Genomic DNA, 20,172 nt, shown 5'->3' on the forward strand with positions numbered 1-20,172 from the left:
TATTGTAAAAATACTGTAGAGAAGGATTACAGTTACATGAACAAGGTAAAGAGTACATTTTCTATCAAGCATTGTTACCTCCCCCTTTGTTTTTAGAATATCTCCAGCCATATACTATCTTTTTTTTGTTGGGAGGAGCAGGATTGAGAAAATATTCACTTAAAACAATTTCTGTCAGGGTTCTGTCATAGCACTCCAGTTGAAAAAGGCTGTTTGAAGAGATATATGAATACATATATATATATTTGACCAACACATGGAATATAGGATTAGGACACAATCTCCTCTCTTGCCATTGCATCATATTTCTTTTTTTAAACACAAATTGCTTTAGTCAGCTTTGCCAAGTACTTTTCTCACCTTGGATTTTAAGTTTACCCATGCCTATAATTTTGGATCAGCTAAGGATATTCCAAGTACACAAAGGTGTCCTAACTTTTACCTATTCCTGAGAGGATATTGTGAACTGAAAAGCCAAAAATACTTTTCCTGACCATATCTCTACCAGGTGTACTCCTAAATCAGTAGTAATGATAAACTGCATGTTTCCCAGGATTCACTAATAATCTTGCCCAACCCTCCCCACAAAAGAGTTGTGTCAGCTTTATGAAATTTGTGTCAACTTTATGAAATAAAAAATCTATAATGTGGAACATCATGGTGGTAGAATCAGAACAGAATCAAAGCTTAGGCTTCTCATTTCATGGCAGCCAGGAAGCAAAGACAGACTGAAAGGTAGGGTTTGGGGACAGCATGTACCCTTCGCAAGCATACACTCCAGTGACCTACTTCCTTACTACTATTGGGAGACTCTACCTCAACATCCCCTCTTCCAGCTTCTTTTTGTCAGTCATGGGGCTTGAACTCAAGTCTGGGTGCTGCCTCTAAGCTTTTTCATTTAAGGCTAGCACTCTATCACTTCTGGTTATCTAGTGGTTAATTGGAGATAACAGTCTCACGAACATTCCTGCTGAGGCTGGCTTTGAACTATGATCCTCAGCTCTAAGGTTCCTAAGTATATAGGATTACAGGTGTAAGCCACTGGCATCTGGCACATTTCCAGCTTCTTGATGGTTAATTGGAGGTAAGAGTCTGTCCTGGCTGGCTTGGAACATTGAGTTTCAGCTCTTAGCATCCTGAGTATCTAGGATTATAGGCCTGATCATTGATACTCAACCAGGAACCTAATTTTTGTAACAGATAGCAAGATCTCAGCCAAGATCATATGTATGATCAGCCAGTCACAGGCAGCTAACTGATCAGACCATGTCAAACTAGGGCAAAAGCATAGCTGTACCTATAAATACCCACCAACCACATTGCAAAGCTGAGCTTTCTACACCTGTTTTTGGTTCTAAGTGGTACTTCAATTATTCTTCCTCAAATACACTGTGAAATTTTTCCAAAGTTTTCTTTGAATATGATGTAAATAAGTGAACATGATGAAAATAAATACAAATTGTTTAGATATGTATATGGGAGAATAAAATTATTATGAAACCAAGACAAGAAAATCCACATAGGGGGAGGAATGGGGGAGAATGGAAACAGACATTGATCAAGATGCATTGTTTTCATAAACTGCTTTGTTGAATGGCCAAAAATAAAAAATAAAGAAAATGTACATAGAGGTGAGGGTTGTGGTTATATGGGGCAATCACAAGTCATAACAGGGAAGAGATAAAGAGATAAGGATCAGGAAATACATATGAGGGTTTGTAAAATGCTGGAAATGATCCCTTTAAATCTGGTGTTGGCTTATGATCTAAATGTAAAGTATTGACTTCTATAAGCTGTAAATATACTTTATGAATCCTTCAATGTACATTAAATATTTCATAGTACATAAAGATGAAATTTTTTATGTTGTTAAATTGATGCCTGATATATAGAACACATTCAAAAAATACAAACTATAATTTCTTAATAATAATTCTTAATGCAATACTTTAGAGAAGCAAAGCAGGCTAACAAAACATTAATAAATAATGTGAAATAAGCAGGATCACATTCTTTCCTACCATATCTAATAGTAGCTAAATAAAAGTGACCTAGCCAAGATATCTATCTATGGACACACACACACACACTTAATAAGGCATCCATTATCATTCTTTATGTTAAAAAAATTAAAAATGTTTGGTAAACTCAAAATATTTGCTAACACTAGTTGATAAGAAGGAAAAAAAAATCACTTCAATAGAACCAATGGAAATAACATTGTAAGTCAGAATAGCTCTGAGTCCTAAATCTAGTGTAATGATACAATCTCTGTCTTGGCCATACACCATAATCGTAATATATGGTTAAAATTTTAAATACAGGGGCTGGGAAGGTGGCTCAGTGGTAGAGCGTTTGCCTTGCATGCCTGAGGCCCTGGGTTCGATTCCTCAGCACCACATAAGCAAAAAGAAAAAAGCCAGAAGTGGCGCTGTGGCTCAAGTGGTAGAGTGCTAGCCTTGAGCTGAAGAGCTGAGGGACAGCGCCCAGGCCCAGAGTTCAGGCCCCACGACTGGACCAAAAAAAAAAAAAAAATTTTTAAATACATATGCACATATACATAAGTATGTGTGTGTATATGTTTTAATCAATAGAATGTTTTAAAAATGTAAAGCAGTAATAAAGAGTAATAATGAGTTGAATTCTGGGAGGATCTGTAATTTGATGGAAACAAAACCGTACTACAGTGACCTCAAGAAAAATATACTGCTGGTTATTAATTTCACAAGGGAAATTTCAGTACTTTTTTAACATAAAATTACTATTTAAAGTAAAAATTATTTGAAGAACCAAAAATGAACTTTAAAACACTGTACCTATCTTCCATGATCATTGGTACTCTTGGTGACAAGTTTGCTAACCTTGGACCAACTGCAGATCTTGGAACAGGCCTAATCCATCTCTAGCAACCCCCTCTATCACAGTCCCAGGAGTTCTGACTGCTAATGACCTCCTACTTGGAGATCCACAGACCGCAAAATTCAACTCTATTTCTTATAAAAGGCCTACCATCTGAAGATCCAACTATAATTTTGTAGGCAGCCTTGTGTCAAGGCTACAGTGTGGATCTAGCCCAGTATGAGGCACAGTTATGCCCTTACAAAACAAACAAGAATGATGTCTACCTATACTGCACATGACAAGCCTTCCAACCAGACCTTGAAGTAGCCACATAACTTTTCTCCAGTCTTCCTTGATCACACATCAGAGAAAGTCTCACAGAGCCGGGAAAATGGCAAAAATAAGTCTTTGGGGTACTATAGTAGAAATAATTTTTCTCTTCCTACTAATTCCTTTACTTGCTGGTAGTGTAGCTTTAAAACATTTTACTTCACATTTTGATTTTCTTTAAACATCTATTTTGCCACTATTTTATTTTTATCTATTTTATTTACATATTTTCATATTTCTTTATCAAGAGTTCTCTATCTTCTTTTCCCTAAAATTCTCAACTACAAATTAAATCCATGAAGACAAAGGCTGAAATAACATCTTTGGGTTTGTTTTTCTTACTAGTAAAAAACAACTATAACACAGGTTCAGTAAATGCCAATTTCATGGAGAAGATACTTGGAAATCCTGTACTTTCCAGGGGACATTAGTCCATCTGTCATGAACAACCTTCCTTCACCTAGAAAGAGATGACTATGCTAAAGTTTCCATGTTTCACTGTAAAATAAAATTAATATACACTTCAAAGTCTCAAAGTCTAAAGGAATAGAAACAAAAAAATTCCACAAAGCTATTTGCTCCTAGAAATGATGCAAATATTACATGGTAAATTATATGGCATCACTCTGTTACACATGTATTAAAATACTGTCTGACTATAAATTCCTCAAATGTTAGTCTAGCAGCACAGATAAAACTCTTAACCACTTGTGCTAGGGAGATCTTCATCTTGATCTTCAAAGTAAAAGGAGGTTAAATCCCTTTAATATTATCTTATGTTAAAAATATTTTTTAAAAAAGACATTTTCAAGAACAAAAAAAAAACCTTTAGAATTCTCAGTACTTATCTTTCCACTTGGGTTAAAAAAGTAATTAAGAGGGCTTGGGAAGAATAATCAATCCTCTCACCTTTGTAAAGATGATTTTAAAAAGCAGAACTTATTCCTTCTTACTTTTCAATACCTGTTTCCTATTATTTTGTTTCCTCTGCAGAGGCACTAAAAGAGTTAAATACAGAATTTGTAACATTTTACAAGAGCTATTTTAAAATGTTTTATTTAGAGCTATTTTTAAATGCTTTATTTTAATTTATCCAATATTATATTCTTTTAGTATTTTATAGGTACTTCCTTAGTTCTATGTAGCAACTACCTCAATTTCAACACAGACAATATCTGTTTCCTATGAAACAACGAACTTCAGATATCTAATGTATTACAGAATCAGAAACTCAGAAGAAAAGTCATAAATCTCTATAATATTTCTATCAAAAATAGCCTATGATTGCAAACTAAAATATATCACATAGGATAATTTTTTTATAAAGACAGTGGGAGACAAATAGGAAAAATTTCAAGTCCTCTCTCATACAAAATAGTTCTCATGAAATATAACACATCTATTCAAGAACATATATGTTACTTTTTTGTTTTTGCTCTTTAAAATTTTATTTTATTGTAAAGGTGACATACAGAGGGGTTACAGTTATATAAGTAAGGTAATGAGTACATTTATTGTAGAACATTGTTATCCTCTCCCTTAGTTTTTCTCCCATTTTCCCTCCCCCCTGTATGTTACATTTCTATGGTCAGAATTGCTCTACAAAAGTCTTACCAAGAAAGGAGGAACTGCTTCGATTCATGGAAGAAGGTAACTTTCAGGTGTCCTTTTATCTGTGTACTACTTTAAATGAAGGTACTCTCAGTTAACCCCATCTGAGATTATACCCACAATGTCTCAGTAACCCTAGGGAATTTGATATATCTTCACACTACTAAACTGTTTCAAAGAAAATCTCCTTGAAAGTTGTAAATATGTACTATTAAGTTGTAAATATGTACTCATTTCATTTTTAGTGTTGTCAAAGTATTGAAGGTGAAGAATTTTGTAGGCTTAAGAGGATTTGCTAAGGGAAAAGATAAAGACAGTATTAGCATGCTCTAACATAACTAAAATGGTTTACAGAGCAAAACTTTTTATTCTAAAATGATTCAAAATTTCAAACATTTAAATATTAATTTGGGCTGAGTAGGTGATAGAAACACGAAATTCTAACTACTCAAAAAAGATTATGGTCCAAAGCCTTCCCAGGCAAAAGTGCAAGACCTTGTATGAAAAACTAACTAAAAAGTAAAATGACTGGGCAGTACAGCTCAGGTGGTAGAATGTTTGCTTAGAAAGTTCAAAGCCCTGAGTTCAGTTCCTAGTACCACCCAAATAAAGAAAAGAAGAGGAAGAGAGAACTTGAAATTGACTCATTTAATTAAGGCATTATTGTATATTATGAAACACTGTAACTCAACAAAAGCAAACAAAACAGCTTTTCACAACCACAAAGGAAGGATTAGCTCAAGTACATCAGGACTTGCTAAGTAACAATTTTAAACATAATCCATAGGGAACAGAGTTTCTACCCATGAGATGAGGTATAATTTAGTCTCTAGACTCCTTTGGCACTGCTTTTACTTAAAACTAGAGGAGGAAAGGGTATGGAAAGGGAGATAACAAGCTTCATTTATCTACATGTCTTTCTTGCTTCATTAAAAAATTCAAATATATAAAACTCAAACAAGTCAGCATAAAACAAATCTCATCCTACTTAAGATTCTAATAGTACTTACATATAAACTATTACGTCATGAAACTTAGCTTCTGAATAAGGAAACAATCAAGAAAATATACAATATTTGGAATAATCTCATTTATAACCATAATACAAACATTTAACAGTTTATCTTGATGTGTATGGGTTTAATAAGGACAGTCAAATGTCCTCAGCTCTTTTTTTAAAAAAAGAAAAACCTAAAAATGGTAGAAACTAGATTGTTAAAGACTTAAGAACTGTTTTCAGCAATAATGATCTAGTAAGCTGATATAAGTTAATATGCATAAATAGAAGAGCAATGAGAATGGACAAAATTACTAATTAATGGTAAATAATCCTTCACTTACTAAACATGTAATTTAATGCAACTAACACTGTGTTGGTTGAGTCTGCAAATAAATCCCACTGTAATAACCATACATGGACATGGGAATTTTGGAAATTAGGAAAACATCCATGTGAAAAAGTCTTATAAAGGAGAAAAAGTTTAAACTGCAACATCAGGAATGAGCAGGTTCAGGAAGAGAAAGACATGCCACAGTGGAGAAACAGAAAAATTAAAACCACAGTGAAGAAGGCCATTAAGCTGGACTATACAAGAAGAAATGCAAAATGAAATTGTGTCAATAGAGTAAATCAGACATACTAAGAGCCTTGACCACCAGATGATAGAAGCTGTCATTTGTACGCTCTCAATAACTGGTTTCCTTTCCCAAGTCCAAATTTTACTACATAAGGTACATCTAGAGAGCTTTATCAACACTTGTTACCAAGTCTTTCCCTAGAGGTTTTGAAAGGATGGCATAGAATTTGTATCTAAGTAAAGTACCCAGGTGGTTTCTCAGACAAGCCAGACTCAGGTGCCACTGCTCTAGGCAACACTAAGCCAATGCTTTTTCCAGAATGGAAGTAAATACAGATATTTAGCTAGTTTTGCTCTTTGTGTTACTTCACTTAGAGATCTACTACATAGGATCCATGCCATCTTCAGCCACGTATATCTATAAGAAACTTTACCCTATTATAACTTCACTTAATATGCAACAGTAATTTATTTCCTTCTTTCCTTCCTTCCTTTTTCTTGTGCTAGTCAGGGGGATGAACTCAGGGACTTGGTGCTATTCCAGGGCCTGGGTTCTATTTTTACTTAAGACTAGTGCTCTACCACTTGAGCCACAGCTCTACTTCTAGCTGTTTTGTGATTAAGTAGAGATAAGAGACCTACAGACTTTTCTGCCCCGTTTAGCTCTGAATTGGGATTCTCAGATCTCAGCATCCTGAGTAACAAGGATTACAGGAACAAGCTGCCTGCAAGCACCTACCCACTAACAGTATGTTTTGCCTGGTTGTTTTGTTAAGAAAAATGAACCTAGCCATGAGCAGGTGTAATCCAAGCTACTTAGGGGGCTGAGATCTGAGGATCACAGTTGAAATACAAGCCAGGGCAAGAAAGTTCCTGAGACTCTTATCTCTAATGAACTACCAAAAGAGTTCAAAGTGGAGCTATGGCTCAAGTGGTAGAGCACTAGACTTGAGAGAAAAAAAGCCCAAGGACAGTGACTAAGCTCTGAGTTCAAGCCCCAAGGCCAACACCAAACAAACAAACAACAACAAAAAACCCACAAAAAATAGAACCTATTATACTAGAGGGGGCACGATTTTTCCTAATAGTGGATAGAAGGCTGTAGAGCTATACAGTATAAAGATAAAACAACAAAGATGTCACTAGGATAGTGATAGTAAGAATGAAAATGAAGAGACAAATCAGTCTTGACACTATAAAACTTCAGTAAGGCATGAAATTAGAAGAAAGTATGAGATGCACGGCTATCAAAAAATGTTACCAAAATATATTACTGAGTGTAAAGCTACAATACAAAAAAACAATTTTCAATTGGTCAAAAATATGAACTGACATTTCACAAAGGATACACAGTAATCATATGAAAAAGATGCTCAAAATGCACTGTGACACTACTACATGTCCACTAGAGTGACTAAAAACTATCAAGGATATATAGCAACTAGACTGTTCACATGCTGCTAAATGGAATGTACAAGTGGCACAACCACTTTGAAAACGTTGGATTTTTTTTTTTTTGTCTTTTGGTTTTTTGTCAGTCGTGGTACTTGAACTATGGACCTGGGCACTGTCCCTGAGCTCTTCGGCTCAAGGTGGGCACTCTACCACTTGAGTCACAGCACCATGTCTGGTTTTCTGGTGGTTAATAGGAGATTAAGAGTCTCATGAACTTTCCTGCCATCATGGACTTAACTGCAATCCTCAGATCTCAGCCTCCTGAGTAGCTAGGATTACAGGTGTGAGCCACCAGTGCCTGGCCAAAAGCTTTTTTTGTTTTTGTTTTTGCCAGTCCTGAACTCAGGGCCTGGGCATTGTCATTGAGCTTCTTTTGCTCAAGGCCAGCACTCCACCATTTTGAGCCACAGTGCCACTTCTGGCATTTTCTGTTTATGTGATACTGAGGAATTGTACCCAGGGCTTCATACATGTTAGACAAGTACTCTACTACTAAGCCACAATCCCCGCTGGAAAATGGTTTCTTACACACTTACTATATTACCTAGCAATTGCACTCTTATGTACTATCTAGAAAAAATGTAAAAAATTCTAAACAAGTCATTGTACATGTAATGGGATTTACTAAGTCACACAGGAGACAGAATTAAAGTTTGGAAATTTTGTGTCTAGAAAAAATATAATAAAACTGTAAACAAAAGTAAATTGCCTGAAAGTGAAAATAATCAATTTCCAGTTATATCTAGGTTCGCATTCCAGCCCAATTAATTCCATACTAACTCTGTAAACCCATACTAACCACTCAGTTTCCTCATTTGTAAAATGGGGAGAATGATTTATATCCATAAGGGGAAGTGGCGCTGTAGCTCAAGTGGTAGAGCGCTTGCCTTGAGTAGAAGAGCTGAGGGACAGCGCCCAGGCCCAGAGTTCAAGCCCCACGACCGACAAAAAAAAAAATGAAATCCATAAGGTTCTTATAACAATTCTATAAACTAACACATATATAACTCTTAGACACATGAAGGGTTTAAAATGTTAGTCATTATCAATCAATGGTTAGTGGTGAGGATTTGAGGGAAAAGTACATTCGTATTGTTGGTGCAAATACTGGAAATCAGAATGGAGCTTCCTCAAAAAACTAAAGACAGATCTTCCTTGCAAAAAATATTTTAAAGTAAACTTTTGGAGCGCTAATCTTTCTACTGATGACTAGGTGAAATATTAGTTATGAGGACTTGAAATATGGTAAGTTTGGTACCAAGGAGACTTTCTAGATACTTGTTTATTACCTCTAGTAGTTGATCTTTGTAATCTAGAATTAACAGGTCTATAATATTTCAAACAAAACTCTGATGATTGCAACTGTAATGTTTAACTACAGTAGGTAAGCTAGAGGGAGATATTTTGCTTTACAATAAATTTAATTAATAACAAGTACATCAATGACAATCATTGTGTACAAATATTAATTTCTTCATGGCTTACCTATGAATATTTAGCTACAAATCAATATACAACACAGTAGTTGCTTCAAATTTTAAAAGTTTCCATAATACCATATATTTTAAAATGTTCTCATATAAAACAATGGAGAAAAAAATTATATCAAAATAACTTAGTACATTTATCTGAAATACTTGAACCAGAAATGTTTAATTTCAGGACTATAGATTTTGGAATTTATATACATATGAAATAACTTGGAGATGGCAACTAAGTCTAAGCACAAATCCATTTAAGTTTTTTTTTGGGGGGGTGGGGGGTCTGGTCGTGGGGCCTGAAATCTGGGCCTGGGCGCTGTCCCTCAGCTCTTCAGCTCAAGGCTAGCACTCTACCATTTGAGCCACAGCGCCACTTCCGGCTTTTTTTTTTTGCTTATGTGGTGCTGAGGAATCGAACCTAGGGCCTCATGCATGCAAGGCAAGCGCTCTACCACTGAGCCACCTTCCCAGCCCCCCATTTAAGTTTTGTATATACCTTGTACACATAGCTTTAGTTAAATTTATTGTGCTTATGTTTTGACTATGACTGACACACAAAGTCTGGTATGGAATTTTTCTACTTCTGTGTCATGTCAGCTTCAAATTTTGTCAACCTACAATTTTGTAATAGTCTGGAATTCAGATTTTTGGATAAGATATGGTCAACCTATATTTACTTTACAAAATGTTACAAAAACTTAATCTCAAAGGATAATTCATCAAGTGATAACACATATAAACCATACGAATCACACAGCCAGTAAAATATGCCAACATCTAAATTTAACTAAAAAAATAATTAAGTATGATAGCTGCCATTCTCTTATCCACAGGGGATAACTTTCTGTGTGGATCACTGAACCCACACATATAGTACTGAACTATAGATGCATTATACTATGTTTTTTTTACTATACATACATCACTAATAAAATTTAATTTATAAACTAGAAAGAGATTACCAACAATAACACATAGCAATGATAACAATGTACTGTTTAAAAAGTTACATGAGTATGGCTTATCTGTCTCCCTCCCTCCTCCTCTCTTTCCTTCCCTTTCTCCTTCCTCCTTCCCTCTTCTTTCCCTTCTTTATTTCTCCCTCTTTCTCAGTCACCAGAAGATAGTAGGTATTTATTGTGTCCCAAGGTTGAGTATCACTAGCCAAAGGGATGATTCATGTTCTTGGTGGGACAGAGCAAGACATTATTGAGAATTTATAATGTTACTTAAAATGGAATACAAATTATTTATTTCTGGAAACTTCCATTTAATTATTTCAAACACAATTGACTAAGCAACTGACACTATAAAAAGTAAAAACACAGACCAGGGATTACCTAAATATATTAACTTTAAAAAGTAAATTCAAGTTCTCAGTTGTAAAAACAAAAGTTTTTCCACTGGAGTTCTCAGTAGTACAAGATAATTTGGAACATTTAATTAAACGAGCTGTCAGAATCTACTATATAAAACTAAGCAACTATAAATTAAAAAGTATGATCCATTAACCTGTGGGGGACTGTAAGATCATTTTTATAGTCTGACGGTACAATCCAGTTTCATAGTATTTTTCATTGTGCTAACATTTTCACTGATGGTGCAAAAGTAATAATGGACAAAACTGCTAGCACCTAAGCACAAATCAAGGCAAGGGCCACCAAACTCTATTAGTAATCACTGGATTCTTTGTGTTCATGCATTCACAGGAAAAGTATGTGTTTCACTTACAAATGTTAATCACAAACCTTTTGCACACATAGTTTTGACACACTGTGAGTCAACATTTGAAAGCTCTGCATAATTTGGTAAATGAATATTTTCTACATGATATGTTTCAAAATCATGCATGAGTAGAGAGGCATTCAAAATTCAAGACAGAAGCTGGACACAGTGTTTCATACCTGAATCCTAGCTATATGAGAGGTTAAGAAAAAGGAGAGGAGGATCACAGTTTCAGGCCAGCTCTGACACAAGGTATCTGTCCTCAAACTGAAGGCACATACCTGTAAGACCGGCAACTATAGGGAGCTTAAATTGGGAAATTGTAGCTTAGCTATGCAGAGAAATGTGATTATTCTAAAAAATAAAATAAACAGAGCTGAAGGCATGACTCGGTGGTCGAGTACCAGCCTAGGAAGCATGAAGCCCTAAATTCAAATGGTAAAATATTGTTGAATAAAAAAATTAAAGACAGCTAAATGGATTTTAATTTAGTAGAACACAGAAAAGTACAATGATGTAGTTACAGATTCTATATTGTAACCAATATTTTTTTTAAGTAAGACCAGCCAGTCAAAGTAATGAACTCCTATAATTGTAAAAGTAGGATTACAAGTAACAAGCTATCTTGAACTATAGAGCAAAATCATGTCTCAAAAACATAAAACAAAAGCAAAAACCAAATTGTGGTATAGTATCATAGAAGAACATTTATAATTATATATGAAAGCTATACACGCCAGATTTTATTCAGATACTTCAATTACACTTAGTAGAGAGAACTTTTAACATTTTGAATAAAGAACCACAACTTCTTACCCTGGCTGTGAGGACTGGCAGGACTAAGAGATGGCTGGTGTAAATCCTTAGTTGGTGTTGAGTATGATTCTTTTCCTTGGCGTTGATTCATCTTTCCTGGTGTCAAAACTTGAGATTCGTCACTGTTTGCTACAATAGCTCAAAGAAAGAGAAGTAAAATAATTAGTACTAAGGTTGAAGATTTATTTGACAACAATATGGATTCAAATTATGAGTCAAATGTTCAAAATATATACGTATTTCTTACTCAATACTTCTATAAATTCACATAATCATATTTTGTTTTATGTTGGCTTTCTACAAATCCAAGAGAAAACTGACAGTCTCAGTGAGTGAAATATGCAAGAAACACACATTATAAAATGAAAATACACACCCAACTGATAATGAGCAGCACCCTGGTATTTGCTGTGTGCCTCTACTCTTTATATGTGCCAGTAGAATGAACAACGGGCAAAAGACAAAGGCATTTCAAAGGAGAAATACAAATGGTCAAAAAGCATATGAAACAATATTCAGTTTTACCAGTAACATGCAAATTATTAGCAGTATAAAATAACATTTTCTATTTCCCAAAATTTCTATTCTTGTCTTAAAACTAGTCAGTAAATAAAAAAGGTAAGATTCTAACTTATTTGATTCCAAAGTGTTTTTGTTATATTTTTCTATCACAATAATCAATTTAAATGGTACTTTGAAGATGCTTCTCACCCTTTTGCCTATGCTGCTAATACAGGGCAACAATGAAAACAGATTTTTTTAAAAAGAAGAAGCGAAAAGAAAAGATGAGAAAATAAAAACACTCCAAGAGTCTAAGAATCTGACTCTTTTACTGTCTTTTCAGGCAGTTTAGTTTCAGCTCAAGAAAGAATGAGAGGCTGGGTGCCAGCGCTCACACCTGTAATCCTAGCTACTCAGGAGGCTGAGATCTGAGGATCATAGTTCAAAAGCCAGCCAGGGCAGGAAAGTCCATGAGACTCTTATCTCCAATTAACTACCAGAAAACCGGAAGTGGCACTATGGCTCAAGTGGTAGAGTGTTTGCCTTGAGCTGAAGAGCTAAGAGACAGCACCTGGGCCCAGAGTTCAAGACCCACAACTGACAAAAAAAAAAAAGAATGAGGCGGCCAGGTGTGGCCACATAGGCACTCAGGAGACTGAAATCAGAGGATCACAGCTGGAAGTCACCCCAAGCAAGAAAGTCCGTGAAATGTTTATCTCCAATTAAGCACCAAAAAAGTTAACTGGAGCTATGGCTCAAGTGGTAGAAAACTAGCTTTGAGCAATAAAGTTCAGGAACAACATCTAGGCCCTGAGTTCAAACTCCAGGACTGGCACCTCCCTTTCCCTACCCCTGCAAAAGAAGAATAATCTCGACTTTCTCTAGTTTTAAATTTTCACATTCACATTTTTGTCACAATTTTTAATCAGTTTGCTTTAATACGTCTCATTGTGTTCATTTTCAATATTTTAGCTCCTTATATTTCAAAATAAAAATACAAACCTTTCACTTAATTTAAGTAAAGGTACAAAAAAGTAATTTATATCACCAACTCAAAAAAAATTAAAAAAACTATAGCCTGAAAGTTCCTAAATTTATATATCTCCTAAACTAAAACTTACATAGGCAAGTTTAAGCCTTACAATTATGTCTTTTAGTTAACAGACATCTCAAGTTTTCCTAAACCTATTTCTAGCTTCTGCTTAAACTCTAGATCTGCCTCTCCTCCTCTATAGGTAATGGCATCAGTACTCTTTCTCCTCCATTTTCTCAAGCCAAAAACCTAAGATAGGGCCTTTGATTTTCCTTTCTCATATCTTACATCCTTTTATCTATGATTTTAGACTGTACTTCAAAATTGTTCTGGAATCCCACTACTGTTCCATTTCCACAACTACTACTCTGAATCAAGGCAACATTTCTACAGGCCACGGTACCAGATGTTACCTTGCTTCCTGGATATGCAGAGTTCATTTTCTAAACAAAAGCTCAATCCTTTTAGATGGCAAATCAGATTGCCATCATGTAGAAGTACCCTCAATGGTTCCCATTATACTTATAATCAAATCCATGATCTAAATGTCTAGCACCTAACTTTCCAATCTCATTCTCCACCTCTCTTCTGTCACAAGTAACTTGGCTCTTGCCATAACAGCCTTCTTGGTCTCAGGGCCTTTCTATTTCTTCTTCTAGCTCCTCTCATTTGTTGTCAGTGCTCAAATTTCGTCTCTTCAGAAAAGCTCTCTGGTTTCTTCATAATGCTCTTTACTAAATAAGGTCTTATTTTACTATGGCACAATTTATCAATTTTATGGTTATTTGCCTACCATTTCACAGCTATACTCTTAACACCTAATACTAAATGGTTTACATTGTAGGTGTGATATTGTTGAAATCTTATTGACTATAGTCTGTTTTTCTCCACTAGACTTTAAATTTCTTTTTTTTTTTTTGTCGGTCGTGGGGCTTGAACTCTGGGCCTGGGCGCTGTCCTTCAGCTCTTCAGCTCAAGGCGAGTGCTCTACCACTTGAGCTACAGCGCCACTTCCGGTTTTCTGGTGGTTTATTGGAGATCACAGTCTCTCCTGCCCGGGCTGGCTTTGAACCGCGATCCTCAGATCTCAGCCTCCTGAGTAGCTAGGATTACAGGCGTGAGCCACCAGTGCCCGGCTTTAGACTTTAAATTTCTTAAGAGTAAGTTTGGTCTGCCTTATTTTCCCTTAAATTTTCAGTTCTTGGTATGTTTCCTGGCATATTGAAGGTACTGTATCCTGGCATGCTAAAAGTATTGAATGAAATCTTATTGAAAGAAACAATTAATTTGCTTTGTATCTTTAGAAATTTTTATTATCAGAAAGTATAGAGGCTCATTCAGTTACTAAATCTAAGATTCATCTGATTGCTAAAAAAATTACTGAGATTGGGAGGCAGTATTGGTGGTTCATGGCTATAATCCTAGGTACTCAGAAGGCTAAAATATGAGGTCATGGCTCAAAACTAGCCTGGGCAGGAAAGTCCATGCGATTCTTATCTTAACCACCAAAAAGCAAGAAGTGGAGCTGTGGCTCAAGTACTAGAGTACTAACCTTGAGAAGAAAAAAAACATAACAAACACACAAACAAAAAAAAAAACTAGCAACAGTACTCAGGCCCTAAGTTCAAGCCCCAGAAATGGCACAAAAACAAAATAACCATCATCCTGAAATTTAAAATGCAAAAATAAAATAAACTGGCCTAAAGAACACACTAGAGAGCTCTCGGAAACAAACTGGCAAATGTAGAGACATGTAATAAAGGTAAGAGAAAAAAAAAGACCACTAAATTAATAGTATTGGGACACCCAGGATATCACTCTGGAAAAACAGACAGATCTCTGCATCATACCACAGGCAAAGAATACTTCTATGAAAATAAAAGAAACAAATTCATTGAGAAAACCTGAAAGATTTTACAATATAAAAGCAAATTAGGATAGGCAATAATTCCTTTTAAAATAACAAAGCACTAGCCAAATATCCAAACAAATTCATTACATGAAAATTATTGATTGGTTTAATGATCCCATAATAAAATTGAAAAAGCACAAAACAGTAAAATACATATGTATGGTGCTAAACCATCAGTTCAATAACCAAGAAAAACTTAGGGCTACAGGTGTAATTTTAAAATAACAATAATGAAAAAAAACCCTATTCATTAAAAAGAAAAAAACCCTATGGGGCCAGGCATGGAGAAAAAAGACAAAAGAAGCATAGAAGTTTGGGGGGGCTTTTTTGTTTGTTTTTGTTTTTGGTCAGTTGTGGGGCTTGAATTCTGGGCCTGGACACTGTCCCTGAGCTCTTCAGCTCAAGGCAAGCACTCTACCACTTGAGCCATAGCACCACTTCCAGTTTTCTGGTAGTTAATTGGAGATAAGAATTGCACAGACTTTCCTGCCTGGGCTGGCTCTGAACTGTGATATACAGATCTCAGCCTCCTGAGTAGCTAGGATTACAGAAGTGAGCCACCAGTGCCCAGCTGACAAGAGTTATTTTTAAGATTCTAGTTCTTAGCTTGAGTTATAGGTTTAATATATGTCCAGTATTTGATTATATTCTATTATTTATGAATGTCATATATATTATGTGTACAACACTATCCTACAGAATAGTTAAAGCTAATTTAAAATGTTGTAAGGAAAAAAAACACTGGTGGAGTTAAAGTATGCCTTAGAATTCTGACTTCACTATATAAACAAAGAAATAGTTCTGAAAGAAAATTTATTTCTCTTTAACTCTTTTTAGTCGTGTGTGTGTGTGTGTGTGTGTGTGTGTGTGTGTGTGTGTGTGTCACTATATAGCCAAAGTTGACCTTGAACTCACAAACTCATGATCTTCCTGCTTCTGGTTCCCTGATTATTAACATTATAGGGTTCACCACCACATCTGGCTCTTTAAGCTATGTGAAACCAATGTAGAAAGTGTATGATATTGATAACCTTGAAATGAGAAGAGTACATACAAATAGCAATGCATAGAGTATACCTCTTTACAGAAAAACAGAAATGTTATATTTCTATTTGTTTTCTATCACTCCATTCACAATCATTAATAACTATAGAGACAAAAGAAGAGGTTCTGTATAATATACCATGGCAAGGCACTGGTGCTTGCACCTGTAATCCTAACCACTCAAAAGGCTGAGATCTGAGAATTGTGGCTGGAAGATAGCCAGGGCTGTCATATATATATATATATATATATATATATTTTTAATATCCTTGTATTCCTCTCCAGATACTAAAAGTCCTGAGACTCTTATCTCCAATTAACCACCAAAAAGCCAAAGTGTTGTGGCTCAAGTGCTAGAACGCTAGACTTGAAGGAGGAAAAAAAGTTCAGGGACAGTGCTGAGGCCTTGACGAGCACACACCAAAAAACCCAAAAACAAAACAAATAACAAAAACAACACTACAATGCATCCTGTTATCTTCATAATAGTGGAACACTTGAAGCTTGATAATGGCAGTGACTTTGTTCTGTCTATATACACTGGCACATAGCTGATCAATACTTGCTAAATGACTGAATATATAATTTGGCAAATTAATCAGCTTAGTTTGAGTTGGCTTGCCTACTAAAGATAATGTTACAGTGCCCTCTGCTGGTTGTACTTGTAGTGCATGTAACCTACTTGGCTAGTCATGGTACTTTACTAATCTTAGTAGAAATGACCCAAAATGATTAATAATAGTACTGGAGAATACAAATTCTTTCCTTTATGAATTCAATTTACAAACATAAAAACTGCATAATTTAAAAAGTTTCAAATTCTTGGGTCTGCCCTTTGTAGGAACTAAGATATAATAAACTTTTAAGTTATAAGTCAGAGTCATAAGCACATAAAATCTAAGAGAATGTATTCTTTTCTTCTACTTTACAATTTTCTACTTCTGGTTGTACAACGAACTGTATATTTTAAATACTGTGAATTGTTGCAAATTTAAATTTTTTAAAATTTGAATATTATCTCCTTTTAGAGAAAAAATACCTATGTATTTTAACTGGTATGAAGGGGAAATAACCAATTTAGGTGACAAGATTTTTTAGCATAGAAAAAAGTCTTTGTTATTATTTTACCCAGTTCCTCTTCCTTGAATGTTGAAGAATGAGCAAGCATTAAAATGGCTTGTAACAGTTGATAACTGAGAGATGAATAGTAAAATTTCCTGAATTAGTATTATTTCTTACACTGCAATTAAACAGAATTAAATTCTTTATTTTTTGATGCATCATTTTTTATTTTGTTATGCTTGAATTCTGCAAAGTAGTTGTTTCATTTTTTTAATAAGAATAGAAAGAGCTGGGTGTTGGTGGTTCACACCTATAATCCTAGCTAAGATCTGAGGACTGTGGTTCAAAGCCAGCCAGGTCACTAAAGTCTGTGAGACTCTTAGCTCCAATTAACCACCAGAAAAACAGAAGTGGAGCTGTGGCTCAAAGTGGTAAAGAGCTTAGTTTAGAGCAAAAAAAAAGCCCAGGGACAGTGCTCAGGCCCTGAGTTCAAGCCTCATGACCAACAAAAAAGATAAAAAGAATAGAAAAAAGGTACATTGGGCCAACAACCAATTGCAGCTTCTTAGATATTCAACCATTTAGCCTCAGGCTCTTCATCTATGATATTAATGTTTTATTAGATGATCTATGATGCTCTTTTTCCTTCTAGTAATTCCACAATTTTTAATATGCTTGTGTTCCTCTACAGATACTAAAACCCCTTAGGGGGCAGGTTACATGTTTTATTCATTGGATATATTAAAAGGGTGACACAATGTTCCTATCCTCCCCTCAAAAAAAAAAAAACTTAGTAAAATTTTTGAGGTAAATTGGATCTAATTTTAAAGTAAAATCCTAAGAAAAAACATGTTTCACTTTTAACATCCTCAATATACAAAAATTTCAAAAGCCAGGCGCCAGTGGCCTATAATCCTAGCTACTCAGGAAATTGAGAGCTGAGTATCTTGGTTCAAAGGCAGCCCTGCAGGAAAGTCCATGAAACTCTTATCTCCAATTACCCACCAGAAAATTGGAAGTGGCGCTGTAGCTCAAGTGGTAGAGTACTTGCCTTGAGCTGAAGAGTTCAGGGACAGCACCCAGTCCAAGAGTTCAAGCCCCATGAATGACAAAAAAAAATTAATATAAAATTATACAGAAAAATTCTGATGAAGAAAAGCAAAACCTTCATATGGCAGTAAGTTCCTTGTATCATCTTGAGTAGTGTTTCATGCTTTATATGATTTTAGGAAATACTATGAAGAGGGCTAATTATAAATTATACAATTAGCTAAATAAACAATGCGTTCTTTAGATTAATCATAATGTAAAAGAAAACACTATGAATTTCAGATGACAATGAGATTGATGGGTTTTGAGCATTGATTGACATTCTTACTCTACCTTGTATTTCAATGCCTAGAAAGCGAGGCAGATCAAAACTGAAATAGTACTTGACTTTTCTATGTGCACATTGAAATACTACCATGTCCCCGAAAATGAAATTTAAACTTTAGCTACTTACTTGATTGCCCAAGGATATCTTTGCTATCACCAAGCTTTTAGTGCAGAATAATTGAGGAGCAAACAAATACAATCCAAACGAGGAAGAAGAAAGTGCATCAGGACGGAAGCAGCAGTGAAATAAAAGGACAAGGAAAACAGCGTTAGTCTATAAGTAGAAAGCACATGCACTTGAATTCTAATTATCATAACTCATGAGATATCCCCTTTCCACACCAAAAAGACCTTGGCTTAAGCATTATCAAACATGTTTTAATTTGAGGATAGAAAGGTAAGAAGAGAAAAATAGAATCACAAAAGTGTTTTGTTTTGAAGCTACTCAAGTTAAAAAATTATTTTCAAATATAATTCAAGATTAAGATAAGGAGTGGAAATCTATTTAAAAATGTAAAAGCCAAAGTTATTCTTAAAGTTTAAGGCAGTTTAAAAATATACAATACTCATGCACTATTAAATATTAGTACTTGATGCCATGAAAGTACTCAATATTATAGATTTAGTCTGTTTCTTCTACAGAAAAGAAAACAAGCATTTACTATGTATTTATTATGTGCCAAGCATTGTGCAAAGAGTTTCAACAAAGACATCAAAGTGCAACAATATTCTTCTCAAATGGCAAAAAGAAAGCATTCGTTAGAAGGAAATTTTGAGTTAGGTAAATTTTTCTTAAAATACACTATTCAAGCATATTGCTGGAGCTTCTGGCATTTCAAGAACTCAAGACTCAGTTGTATGTACGTATGTATGGATGTATGTATTTAGATGGGTCTGGCTATATGCTCCAGGTTGACATCAAGCTTGCTATGTACTCCAGACTAATTTTCAACTTTCCATTCCCAATCTTAGTCTTTCAAATGCTGAGATTACAGGGGTGTACTACCACATCAGGCAAAAGACTCAATTCTTGAATAAAGAGATTACAAAGACAAGAAAGAGGTAAAATACTCCTGACCTATTAATCAAATAACTATTTTAATGTTATTTCTCTAAATGTTGTTAATTGATTAAATTAGTCTGCCTTTAGTGGGAACCATTGTCAGCTTTCCTTCCTTTCAAACACCAGCTATAGTAACATATCAAAACTAAAGTTAAAAGGAACTCCACTGATGACACTGTTTTTACTTAAAAGAGCAAGAGGGAACAGTAATGCACTGTGACAAAAAAAAAAAGGGGGGGCTGGGAAGGTGGCTCAGTGGTAGAGCGCTTGCTTTGCATGCCTGAGGCCCTGGGTTCGATTCCTCAGCACCACATAAGCAAAAAGCCGGAAGTGGCGCTGTGGCT

The 20,172-nt window shown here is 35.1% G+C and overlaps 1 protein-coding gene across 1 annotated transcript in view; it reads right to left on the minus strand.

Moving 5' to 3' along the window:
- Positions 1-20,172, minus strand: part of Osbpl8 (oxysterol binding protein-like 8) — a 142,859-nt gene that overhangs the window by 59,437 nt on the left and 63,250 nt on the right. Inside the window, exons 4-5 of the mRNA XM_013018747.1 lie at positions 18,893-18,926; positions 11,837-11,974 (exon numbers count right to left, since the gene is read on the minus strand). Coding sequence (XP_012874201.1) covers positions 11,837-11,974; positions 18,893-18,926 — 172 coding nt within the window. The remainder of the gene's footprint in view (positions 1-11,836; positions 11,975-18,892; positions 18,927-20,172) is intronic.

Source organism: Dipodomys ordii, unplaced genomic scaffold (genome assembly GCF_000151885.1).
Source record: "Dipodomys ordii isolate 6190 unplaced genomic scaffold, Dord_2.0 Scaffold3, whole genome shotgun sequence".
Lineage (NCBI taxonomy): Eukaryota > Metazoa > Chordata > Mammalia > Rodentia > Heteromyidae > Dipodomys > Dipodomys ordii.